The 13,063-nt window shown below is 45.7% G+C and overlaps 1 protein-coding gene across 1 annotated transcript in view; it reads right to left on the bottom strand.

Moving 5' to 3' along the window:
• LOC140646463 (uncharacterized) overlaps positions 1 to 13,063 on the bottom strand; it is a 36,835-nt gene that overhangs the window by 4,804 nt on the left and 18,968 nt on the right. Inside the window, exons 2-9 of the mRNA XM_072850432.1 lie at positions 7,619 to 11,225; positions 5,701 to 5,782; positions 5,277 to 5,341; positions 4,693 to 4,955; positions 3,610 to 3,770; positions 2,552 to 2,704; positions 1,068 to 1,197; positions 105 to 179 (exon numbers count right to left, since the gene is read on the bottom strand). Of these exons, the coding sequence (XP_072706533.1) occupies positions 105 to 179; positions 1,068 to 1,197; positions 2,552 to 2,704; positions 3,610 to 3,770; positions 4,693 to 4,955; positions 5,277 to 5,341; positions 5,701 to 5,782; positions 7,619 to 11,213 (4,524 nt within the window). The 5' untranslated portion in view covers positions 11,214 to 11,225. The remainder of the gene's footprint in view (positions 1 to 104; positions 180 to 1,067; positions 1,198 to 2,551; positions 2,705 to 3,609; positions 3,771 to 4,692; positions 4,956 to 5,276; positions 5,342 to 5,700; positions 5,783 to 7,618; positions 11,226 to 13,063) is intronic.

The raw sequence follows: 13,063 nt of genomic DNA, 5'->3' as shown, positions 1-13,063 counted from the left end.
CCTTTTGGCTGCCAGGGCACATTGTTGACTCGTGTTGAGGGTAGTGTCAACCAAAACCCTCAGATCCCTTTCTGCAGGGCTGCGGAACAGGTTGACGGCCTTACCTTTTCAAGTGCATCGTAGGCCTGTGTTGCTTGCACTTCCTCCTCAGACCCCGGCCGAGTTCTCTTCAGGATATTCTGCATGAGAAAAGATGTTTTTCATAATGCAAACAGGGAAAACTGGACATATATGTATCTGGGAGGTGTAGGAAACACCAAGATGCCAGCCTCAAGGGAAACTAAAGCAGTGGTAGGTGATTAGATGTGGCGATAACAAGGCCAGAAATTTGACATGCAGAATGTCACTGATAAGCTGCATTGAGCAGGGCATTCCTAAACATCTAAATCGTATTAACTATCATGTACAAGTTACACGGCATAGGAAGCAACCACTAATTCAAGCACAAGCAACCTTACACACAGAATTGTTCTTTGCCTGATACTCCTTTTCTCCTGTTAAAAAAAGGCTCAAATAATCCAAAAGAGGAATTTCATAGAAAGAGCTCAAAATTAATTCATTAGGGACTTGCTGGTTCCCTGTCTGGAAGGTTCCTATTGCAGGCAAAGAGTAGAGACAGGCTGCCTTCCAGAGGGCAGCCAAGGAACCCTTTCTTTGTTTTCCTAGCAGGAAGCCAAAAGAGTTCAATAAAATGTAAATCAACAAGTTCTGAGAAGACTCCATAAATTATTTATTGGAGTACAATTGAAGTAGTGTTGCAACAAAGCCCTAACCGATATACAAACTGCATTGCCTCACTCAGGCTATCATATCCAACTCATGGTGCTGGTCTAATGTACAGCAGGCATTTGTACAATGACAAACGGGTTTGTTTTTGCAAAGGCATATTCACAATATACACAACAGTGGCTTTAGAGCATCTTGCCAAACTTGTCACAGATGCAACATGAAGGGCTGTATGCAGTCCTTCCACCCAGTGCTTGGAGCTAGCTCATATTTGACTTTCAGTCTTGAAGAAGGGTCAGCTTGAGAGAAACTGTAGGAAAGCAGAGAATCACCACAGTTACCTGTAGGAGGAGTTTGAGTCGAGTGATGCGCTGGAATGGGAGGATGAGGAAGGATTTAAGTGAGAGGCGCTGGCATACTGGATCGCTTTCCAGTCTCTCCAGGACTTGCTGGAACCCTGCATTTCCATTTCTGTGGGAGTGATAAAGAAGGAAGACATCCTGGCATCAGAGCAAATAAATAGTCTTCCTAGTATCAGATTTCAGTGAGTTGGAGTACTCCCAACAGTCAGGCTTTGTCCCTGGGGCAAGAGATGTTAAGAAACTGCGCCACTATGCTGAGGAAGAGCAAGTATGGGTTTCTAACAGCTACAGGATAGCAGTAAAACTGTCTTTCCTCTTTCTGCCGCAGCCCTCTGGAATAAAAGCCAGAAGTAACATCTACATTTCCATTCCCTTCTATCAGTAGGGCACCTTTCAGAGACAGCAGTGGTTTGTATTCTTTCCTTACACTGAATGGTCCAGCTCCAGGGGCTGGAAACAGCTGCCTCCCCCTCTCTTGCTACTCCTGAGAGGAGCTGCCTTCCCCTCTAATGTCTCTCTCACCCTCTTAGACACAGCCACTGCCATCCAGTTTTCCATGTTGGGCAGTAGCAGATAAAAGGCTAATGGTATGAGAGTGGCATCAGCCACCAGAACAGCGAATTCCACATCCCTGAAGAGCTGTGGAAGAAGGTTGTAGGCCCAGTAGATGTTGCCCTAGACAATATCCTGGAGGTCCTTTCTGTGTGGAACTGAGCCTTCCCTGAAGGGAACCAATTGTGAGACTAGATCTCTCCCAGTCAGCAGCACCCAGAGACAGTACCTGAATAAGCCTGTTGGGAACAGTGTCTTCTAGGGGAATCACTGTAGCTTCACTAGAATTGGGTTGTTACGAAAGGAAGCAGTGCAGAAGTGGCAAGGAAACCTTGCTCAGGACTGGGCCCATGCCTGATTAATGCTACAGAACAGGAGGGCAAGAGATGTTCCACTCCAGCACCCAGAGCAAGAGACACTGATGATGTTCTCTGGCCCCAGGATTTTCAGTCCATTTTAAAGACTCCTGGATAGCCAGTTTAGGCTTACTGACAGCAGCCATATTTTTCCTTATTACAGAATCACAGAATGGTTGAGGTTGGAAGTTTCACTTGAAATTATCACTTTCTAGTTCTTAGTAGTCTGTAAACCACAGACTGAAAACTGTTATCCAGGACAGTAATTTTTGCTCTCTTCAGTAGAGGGTAGACGGAGAGAATAGCCTGCAACAGAATCAGATATTAATTATTCTTTCCCTTTCCAATGCTATGGGAGAGGAGCCTGCAGCAGCTCTGTCCTGCTGTCCCAAGTGCCACTGAATTGAAGAAGGTTCCTGCCTGTTCTGGGGGTGTAGTGAGAGCACTGGCCAACAGCCTGTACCTGCAGCATTCCCCATTGTTTGAAAGAGTGAATATTCAAGGTACAGCAAGGAAGGAAGGGGGGAGAAGGGTGCAACAAATGAGAAAACTTACAGTAACCGCTGGAAGGTTTGCTCCTGATATGTCTGGTTTGTTACATATGGTAGATATACCCTGCGGAACTCAGGGGCATGTTTCAGAGCCACATCGCACACATGGAAGGTGAACATGTCCTCCTCAAATTTCTCCTCCAAGTCAAAAAGGAAACTGCAGCACATGGTTGCGGTACCATAAAGGACAGGGAAATACCAGTGTAATTTAGTAAAGCAGGAACATCCTCAGTTCTGTAAAATCCTGACAGCCCACATATAAGTGCAAGACAGCTGTTTACTTCTAGAGAGAGCATAATGCTGTACAATGACAATGTAGGGCTAGATACCAGCAAGGAAGAAGCAGAGGCAAAAGACCTCTGTTCTTGAGAGGTCATACTTTAAAGGCACGGTCAGGAAAGAACTGAAAATTAAGACATCACCAGAATAATCCCACTAGTAGAAATGGAAAAGGCAGCAGCAAACCTTACTAGCTTAGCGATATATGTAGCCAAGTCTTGCAGGAGAAAAGCAGAACAGAATCCTACAACAGACAGGATTCCTTGCATGTGGGGTCATGTCTATATTTTATGACTTATGCTCAACTGATTCACATTAGGTTCTGTCAAGTGATGGCTGTAACTGACTTTTTTTTTCCCCCCCTCTCTTTTTTTTTTGGTCAGGGCTCATGCAGCTGCTTCTTGTGTCTTGTATTTGGCAGGAGCTGCATTTGGTTTGGGGTGAGGTCTATAGTTAGTCAAGTTTAGTTGTACTTGAAGCCAATAGCGCATGGCTACAGTAGCATTTTGAACATTTTGATCTCCTGCAATGAGCTCTATGTACAACTGCACCATAATATCTGGGACTTAACACCAAGATTTACATTGCCCTGCCACCTAAAAACGTGAATGTTCCTTTTAGGACAGTGTTGGTATGCAATAACAAAGTGCTACGTGTGTGTATCTACCCTGAAGGTCAGTGAACACGCAGAACAGGAGTGAGAGATGTTATTGATGGAAATGATGGGCTGTATCTATGCTTCATGGAGGGTGTTAGTCCTGGAAGCAAAGGGCCATATCTCACCTGGCGCTGACATCGCGTACATCATGAAGGCGGGAGAAAAGCCACTGACGCTCTTGATTGGTGAGCATTGCCTGGAGCTCTGCTGATCGCTGGAAGTGATCCACTGCCACATTTAAACTGCGCAGGTATGAAGCCTCAGACATTATCAACTCAAACTTGGCCTTGAGAGATGAAATAAGGGAGCAGAGCATCAGTAGACTATGCAAGTCTGTGAGGAATCTTACGGAGAGGAGACCAGGGCAAAGCAAGAAAACCTCCCAGTACATGATGTAAGTAGAGTGTAATTACAGAAGAGAGGCTTTAGGAACGAAGGGCAAGCATGCCATTATATATAGTCTTTCTTTAGAAGACAGACTTGTGGTATGACTTAAAAGAAAAATAGCTACCTGCTCTCATTTTACTTTTTATTTCCCCTCAACTCCACTTTCACTAGGTTCCCTGTTTTACATGCTCACATAAATTTTCCAGCATCTGCATCATCCACGTTTTTCTCCTTCATCATGTTTCCCATGCTGTTGTTTTCACCTCTTTCTCTCGGTCCTCCCATCCACTTCTGAGTTCCTCTCATTTTTCTTACCCAGTTTCTCTATGTACCATTTTGCTGAACCCATACATCTTCCTGTTTCCTCTCAGCCCTGCAGCTCACACAGGTCAATTTGGTAAACTCACACTCTACCACAGGAACTACAATTCACTGTGATTTTAATAGCATCTCTCACAAGCTTATGCGTGGGAGAATGCTGGAAGTCTTCTACTTTAATACTCTCTTTTGCGTTGAACATGCTCAAAATTCCTTGTTTTATCTTGTTCCAATTTCACCATGTCTGTTTTCATGAAGTTACTGATATGGTCCAGAGTCCATCCTTCAGTGCTCCTTTTCTCTACAGTTCTGAACTTCAGCACTGTACTACTTCACAAGCACTGGTACCACATCCCCATACTGCTTACAGGGGTGGAAGTGACCTCTGCATTCAACCACCCGCATTCTCACATCAGAATTTTTGCTCTCCACTTTAACCACCCTTCTGGGGACTCTTTCTTGACTACAGACCACCTGTCTACCTTGTTACATCTGTCCATTACCTCTTGCAACTTCTGCTCATCACGGGACATGTTGAGTAGCATTCTGCTGCCCCGTATCATGGGGATGTCCTGCCAGAGGGACGCATTAGACGAGATGGACAGACGTTGCAAATATGAGTCCTGGGGAGACAGCACCTTCCTCCGTAGCCTTGGGGAGCTTGGGAAACTTGACTCTATATCCTCTGCGAAAGAATCCACTCTCTTCTGGCTTTGAATGGCCTTGTTCAGAACCACATCGCTGTACTCCTGATACAGCAATCTTGCTGTGAAGAGAGGCATATACGTTTATACTTTCTATAGCAGCTACTTGCCCTCCTCTGCTTCAATCTGGAGAAAACTCTGTTACTGTCTCAGATTAGGATAACTGAATACATTAGACCACATGTACCTGCTATAAGAAAAGCTCACCAGCTGCCTGACTATGCTGCAGGACTCTGGTTTCACTGCCTCCACTGAACACCGCTCTCTAATGCTCCCTCCTTGCTACCATGTGGCAGGAGCCCCTCTCCTTTGTGCTCACTGCAAGGGTGAGAGATGATGGAGGAGAGGGGTCTGCCACAGCATTTCAGGCAGAAGGTACTTACAGGAGTTGATCAGTTTGGAGTGCCGGCGTTTGAAGTTCTCCATTGCATCTACAGGTTTCTTCTCTCTGTCAGGGAATAAGGATTTGGAAACAAAGAGTGAATGAAGAGCACAGCACCAGAGATGGCTTATCCAAATCTTAGTAACAGATCTGTCACAGCAAGGACCTCCCTTTCCAACAAGCTCAAGCTCCACATGCTTTACTTAAAGTTTGGCTTAACGGAAGCACTGTCCTAAAGGGACAGAAATGCTGTTGCAAGGGGGTCCTCTCCCAGAGGGCATAGACTGAAACACAGGCCTAAGTAATTTTATTATAGTTTTCTACTCCTTATCATCATCTTTGGTCCCTGAGGAACAAAGGAGAGCATCAAGTGTCTGCGCTACGCAGGGATGGGGAAAATTCTAAGGGACCTTTGAGAGACTTACCGCAATATAACTGTTTCTGAACTGACTGATGGTTCCCTGTGTGCCTTGTGAGCTTCTTCCTCTGAAGGAACAGAAGGAATTTCTGCATATAAGACAATTAGAAAGTAAACACATAAGTCCCTTTTTAGAGTCAAGCTACAATCCAAATGATACACAGATACCACTTACCTATACCCCACCTAAGTGGTGGTCTTAGGCTGGAGTACAGGTGCCCTCCTGACCTTTATTTCTGGGTCAGAAACATTCTGGTTTTAATAATCCTCGACATTACTTACACTTTACATCTGTTACTTAGCCACATTGGCTTTTCATACAAAGAAAAAGGCTGACACTTTAAGCAATGACAGTAACTCTTAAGAGCTTCCCTCTCCAGTTGCCCAAGCGAAGACATGGCCTGTGGGCCCTGTTTGGTGCTGCCTTTCCCCTTTCAGCAACTCGGACCAGGCATCAGAGGATCAATGGACCCAAAGTCACTACTCATGTCTGAAAGTCATGAAAGACTGAAAGACTTTCTTTTGTGGACATTGAGCCCCAAAACCTCTCAGTGACTTCTGGGGCAGAAATGCTGGACATCTAACAAAGTCACTCCTGTGAAGAGTCTTAGAAGGAACGCAGCCTAAGAATGAATGCCGTAATCCAGTTCTCACATTTATGTACTATGTGAACATTCACAAACTGCTGCTTTAGTCATCTTCTGTTTATGTAAAATGGGGAAAGTGTGGATTTTTCTTTTGTTTTGTGAGAGACTTAATTAAATAAAGTGTGAAGAAATTCTATATAAAATTCAGTGGAAGCAGGAGGAGGAAGAAAGCCCAAAGACTGAGCTGCAAATATGGGTCAGGGAAAAGACAGTACTGTTGCCTTGAATGTTTTAAAATTTGGAACCAAGAATTTACAGGTCAAACACGTGAACAAATCTTGATTCAAGTGCTGCCAAACCTTTTACACCCCTCCATACTCCCTTCCTTTTCCTCTGTGCCAAAAATCCAGCATGTTGTGGAGCTTGGAAAATAAACTAAGTAAGAGCTGAGAAGAAGCAAGTATGTTTAAAGATCACGTAAGATATAATAAAGAGCAGACATACATCTTGACAGTAAGTACTGTCTGAATGAGCTGCATTACAGAAGATGCATGTTTTCTATTCATGACATCAGTGATTTGGCTTCTATGCAACTTAGGACCTTGGATTTGACCAATTTGCATTCTTATCTGTAATCCCAAATCCTACGTTCTCAGGAAGATCTTCTCTTTCAGAAGGTCAAATTGGAACCTAAAGGTGTCAGTTGCAAAATAAAGGGAGGTAGCAAATAAACAAGGAACTAAAATATGCGGTAACAGATACGGGCTACTGAAGGTGTGTGCATGCGTTTTCTTTACTGCTTGCAATGGCCATGTGATGGCAGCAGAGATGATGAGCAGAATCTCTGAACTGAGCCCCACCAAGAAATGCATTCCTGCAGGTAGGCCAAAATAGCCCGTGTTACTGAGTAAGGGTGACAGATCATTAAACACGGAGAAGGCACAAGAAGAGAAACTGTATGCGAAGTCAAGGGGTGAGGGATCCGTGAAGTGAGATAAGCGCTCTGTTGCGGGTGTTAGTGTGAAATGAGGGGACTGAGCCCCAAAGTGCAGCCCTACTCAAGAGAAGGGCTACTCAAGAACCTACTGGTTACAGGGCAGCAGAGAGGAACTAGGGGAGAGCTGGAAATGGGGAGCGTGGGGCAGGACAGCAAGGGGGCTACAGGGCTGGAGTGAGGAGTATTACCAGAAAGGCACAAGAGCGATGCCAAGCTCTCAGCTCTCATGCCTCTCTATCACATTGCCTATTTAATTTAATCCTATGTTTTTGGTATCTGCAATAAGGGGGGGGGGGGGGGGGGGGAGGGGGCGCGAAAGAGAAATGGAGGAGAGGACTCACGCTGCAAGATGTCTGGTGGTACTGACGTCCTCTTCAGGCCCTGACGGTGCCAGTCCTTGCTTTTTACTCGGCGTTTAATTGGGTTTTCTTGATTGGCTGCTGGCTCCTGTGCAACTACCCTGATGGTTTTTTTGTCTGGCCAACTTGATGATTTTTCCAAGGGTGAATGTCTGGGCATTTCCTCCTTTGGCTGAGCTACCAAGTTGTGTTCTCCTCCTTCTCCTTCCAGCCTTTGCTTGACCCTCCTCTCACCTTCTGTTTTCTCTGTGATTTCCAGTGGAGCTTGGATGTTCTTTGTGTCCACACCAAAAATGCCTTCCTGTTGCTCCCATTGCAGCTCCCCTGAGATCTCCTCTTGGCAGGTTGTTCTGGTGGTTGGTGGTGATGGAGGGCTGAGCTGGAGGAAGTGGATTGGATTGGTGAATGCTAGCATTGGAAGTAGCTGTGCAGAGTCTCTGCTCTTGGAGTCTGTGGATGTTATCAGGCCTTCCAGTGAGGGCCAAGAATGGTGGTCAAGTGAGGATTTTCCACACTGTATATCCATGTGCTGGTCTGCTGTTTCAGGACTGGTGTCAGAGCAGCCCGCCAATGCTTCATTTCCAACAGCAGAAAAGCTTTTGGCCAACAAACTGACCCCTGAGTCATCAGAAGTCTCTGTATCGTGGGTACCTGAGTCACCAAGATCCCACTCTCTAGTTACTGGAACAAGGTCATCTTTCTCTGCTACATCTTCTCCATCAGAAGCAGAGGCCACAGTGTTAGAATCAGACATAGAGGCGGCAGTCCAAACAGGATGGCTTATAGTAGGGTGAATGGCTAGTAACTTATTATCGTCCATACCACAGTTGAGATGTGGCCTGGAGTAGGGTACAGGAGCCAGCGGCTGGTAACTTTCAAGGGCTGGAGGTTGAGCAAGGTGATTTGCATTAAGTGCAGGGGCCTGAGCTTGACTGAGGCTTTGGAGATGGGAAGGAGGATGAGGAAGCTGTTTGGCATCAGGCTCAGACACCAGAGGTAGGCTTGAGTGGGACACAGGGGACAGAGGTTGTTCTTGCTGGTTCACAGCAAGGACCATATCTTCTTCAGAGGGCCACGTTAGGGTGCTCAGGACACTGGAGATTCTGGATCCAGGCTCTTTTTGGTTTAAACTACAGTCAGACTGATCAAGTAAAGGCATTTGTTGTGCTTCACGATCCACATTTGCTCCTGTTTCTTTTCCTTGGATAATGGCACTTTTTTCTGGGGGGTTTTGCTGAATTGTCTCTGGGTGGTTCAGGGGGGTGGAAGTCCTGCTTGGTGTTTGGAGTGGTTCCAGAGGCCCTGCAATGACAGCCACAGTCCTCCTATCCTCAGGAAGGCTGCCCTCTAGAGGAAGACAGCTTGTGTATATTACAGAGAAAGAAGACGGGCCACTAAGGTCTTCATGAAAGCCTTCCTCAGAAGTAAGGAGTTCATGGGAAGTGTTGGCCTTTCCTGGATCAGTACTTACAATAGCAGTTTCCCCTGATGTTCGGTCCCGCACTTGTACAGAAGCAGCTTGGTTGGCTGGCTTCTCTACAGAGTCCAGCAATTTGTTCAGGCTGGCGCCAGGACAGTCCTCAGGGGTCACAGAGGCTGTTCCACTAGCACCTTCTTCCTGTGGGCCAGATGTTGAAGCCACAGAGGTGAGCTCTGAGGCTAAAGCTGGAATGAAGTCCTGAAGCTCAGCTTTTCCAAAATTTTCTGTAATGTGATGAGGATCTTTGGGATCAGATGGCTCCAAGTTCTTGGTAACAGAGGAAGGGTGTGCTGGAACAGAAGCCTCTGGGTTCTCTGCACTAGAAGGTACTGCCACGCCTCCATGGAGTGATGCATCTCTTTTATCAAACCTCTGGACAGCATTTCCATGCCCATCACTGTGCTCATCCTCCCTGCCCAGTCTTCTCCTGTCATCCCAGTCAGCTTCTCCAATATCCTGACCACTGATGGAAAAGCGGCCAGAGTCTTCTAGGTCTTCTGCCTCGTCAGAGATACGGCATGTGTGTGGAGGCACCATTGGAGTTTCACTCACTGGGTTAAGGTTATTTGAGGACAGAGGGCTGACAGCGGGTGGCTGACATCCAGAACCTGCTTCTGTGACATGAGCTTTCAGTGGTACATCCTCACCAGGATGCTGATCCACAGAGACAGGTTCCTGAGGAAGAAATGCTGATCCTGTTTGCTCAGCCAAAAAAACATTCTCCAAACTACACAAGTCCTCATTATGCCTGGGAACAGAAGATACCTCTGACCCAAAAGCTGATGACAGACCCTCCAGTTTGAGCTCTGCCTCCACTTTGAGCTCTTCCCTCTGCAGTTGTTGTTCCTGCCCATTTTGTTTCTTGTTTTTCTGATTGTTAGGCTCCAAAGATTTTCGTTCTTCTGGTAGATTCTGCTCTTTGCACTTTTTCTTCTCCTCTTCCTGCTGAAGTTCAGACACTGCCTCCTCCTGTGCCAGTTCCTTATGCTGTGAAGCATTCAATTCTTCAATTTTTTTAGCAGTATCCTTTACTTGGAAGGCACTCTCTGATGGAGAGGCAGGTCTGCCCTCTGTTTTTCTGTGATCATCTTCAAGATGAAGGCATTTGGAAGTGGATGAGTTTTCTTTAGGAACCATTACTGTTCCCTGGTCTTTGACCATGCTGCTATTCCTTGTTTCACCAGCTATGTTTCCTTCTGCTTGTAGTGAACTTACTTGGCTGTTATCTGTTAAGGTGGAAGACAATTGATGGGAAGAGGAAGACTCTGTATTCTCTTCCGAACCCTGGAGTGCTCTTATGATTTCCTTAGCATCTTCAGAAGTGTAAGGTTTAGCCGTGTCCTTTACTGCTTCCTCTGAGGTAGGTTGCTCATCAGTTGCTGGTGCCACTTTTTTGCTGCTTTGCTTCTGCTCTGCACCAGTATCAACCTCCTGCAAAGAGTCTGTGGAGATCTTATCCAGAATTGGCTCAGCCTTGTAATGCCCCTCTGAAATGGTTTTACATACCAAGAAGCATTTAGGTGTCTCTCTCTGAGAGGAAATGGCATCAGCTAAAGGAGATTTCAGATGCTGGGCCTGAGGGTCTGAGCCACGAAAAGCCAGTTCTGCCTGGCACTGAGGAAACTCAGTGCTGAGGTCCACAGCCTGCAGGATGCCATTGCCAGGGGCTGGCCCATCCTGGACTGTGCTGAGAGAGGAAGAGTCCTGGTTGGTTTCCAGGTCAACCAGCTCTACTTGCTTAAGTTTCAGAGAGCAATCCAGTCCACCCTCCTCTAAAAGCATTTCTCCTTCCAATTCTGAGAGTCCCTTTTGAGGCTCTGCATCACCTTGCTCTTGTTCCAGTCCTGCTGGCACTTTTTGCACAGGGTGACAGGGTCTGCCCAACATCTCTGCTGCTTTCCCTAGAGCAAAAAGACAGTCCTCGAGAGTGCTGAGCTCTGCTCTCTTTGCAGAGTCAGACGGGCTGGTGCTCATTTCGGCTGATGCGTGAGGGGCATGATGCTCTCTTTTGACTGCTGTAGAATACCAAGCTTCCCCAGTGGTGCTGCTGACTTCTAGGGGAGTGGTATCTCCCTCACTGGTTTCTTCAGACTCCATCAGTGACACATCCTGCTAAAGAAAAATGCATTTTTCTGTTACTATTACAGAATGATACGGTGGATCTAATTGGCTTAAGAGACTTTTCAAAACAGGTACTAATGCAGCTGAGAAAAAAAAAAAAAATACATACTTAGTGGGTGATAAGAGTTGGGAAACAAATTCCAAGACTGAGGGTAGGCAAACATCTGATGTAAGCTTGCAGTATGAGAGTAATACCAAAATAAAATTACTAGTGTCTTTTTAGTTTTACATGCAAATCCAGAAAGTTACTTTGGTCAAAGAGCAGAGATGCTGATCTCTCTGCAATGGCTGCAGTGCAACTTATAAAAAGCACTGGCCATAGCTATCTATCTCAAACCCAAAAGGGGATACCAGAAGGCATTCAGAGAACAAGAAAATCATCAATATCTCCATTAATTTTTGTGGGGCATGGTGGACAAATACTCATGACCTCTTCTAGTGGCTAGCTGAGTCTTAAAGATCTCTTTGATTTCAACAGGGAAAGGCCTGTACTGTGGAGCTGATGGCTCTTTACAGATCTCTGTGTATGTCTGTACAACAGAGGGCCTTACTGCAGCTGATCACAGGAATTGATTAACAAGACATAGGAATGTAAGAATTTGATTAACAGATAACTAGAACATGACACAAGACATGAGATATTTGCAGGCTGTAAACCACATGGGTTGAGAGGAGTACCTCTAGTGTGTGTTGACATATCTACAGACTACAAAAAGAAACTATATCATCATTTAGTCTACTCTTGTAGGGAGTGGGGGGGAAGTCGTCTCAGGATTGTTGGACAGTTTCCCAAAGGATATAGTGGAATTTCCTATCCCTTATTGCATTTGAAGTTCAGACATGACAAAGCACTAGGGAATGTACACTTGGGAATGTCTGTGAAAAGGATGGTAGGGTCTGATTCACCACTTTTATCTTTCTGGCTTCTACCTATCCTGGACCCACAATTCTTACCTTAAAAGACATGAGAAAGAGACAAACCTTAGTGGCTCCCCTCCCTTTTCTTCTGCCTTTGGGACACTTTCTCTAGTGTTCCAGCCCGTTTTCTCTATTCCCTATCCCCTGCTTATCAGAAATGGCTTACAAACTGCTGCTTCGGGCTGCTTCACATACACTGGGTACCCTTGCAGTCATACCAGAGCTTGTGCAATGTGCAGCCACGGTCAGACTTCCCCCTGAATAAAGCTTCAGCGTTCTCCTCCTTCATCCTGTCTTACAGATGTTGAAGTTTCCAGACATGAATGTGTAGTCCTGCATCTTTTGGTCAGAGAAACTGTTCCACATTTCTTCAGGTAAAAGCCCACTAGCTGTTTAGTGGCAAAAAAAGCCCCAAGGCTTGGCTCTGGACCATTCACAAAGCTCATGCAAAAAAATTTCCTTTTCTTGCTCAAAACAGACAACCAAACCTATACGCTTTTTCTTTCTCTGTCATTCCTAATTTCCCTAAATTTTAGGAATAGCATTTTTTCCAGAGCTTCAACTGCTGTTGGGGGGGGGGTGGGGGGGGGGGGCGCGACAATTTCAACTCGGGAGACTCGCAAACAGAAAATGGAAAGTCTCTGTATGGAAAGAGAAATCTTTGAGATCAATGGTGACTTCCTTGTGCTGGAGTGGCTCTATAGTCACAAGTAACTTTTTCTGATCCCACACAGAAAGTAAAAGCAGTAAGGGCATGATTACCTCTGGACTAATTGTCGCAGTTAACTCCACATCCAGGGCATGCCTGCCCTGAAAGCTGGTTTAGCTTATATTTTCCCTTATGTCAAGTGAAACAGAACACCTGCTCTGAAAGCAATGAGCCCATGCTGTGGAGTTAGAACTGAAGC

This window comes from Ciconia boyciana, chromosome 1 (assembly GCF_034638445.1).
Source record: "Ciconia boyciana chromosome 1, ASM3463844v1, whole genome shotgun sequence".
Classification (NCBI taxonomy): Eukaryota; Metazoa; Chordata; class Aves; order Ciconiiformes; family Ciconiidae; genus Ciconia; species Ciconia boyciana.
Note: the sequence above shows the minus strand (reverse complement) of the source record. Positions and strands in the feature narration are given on the sequence as shown.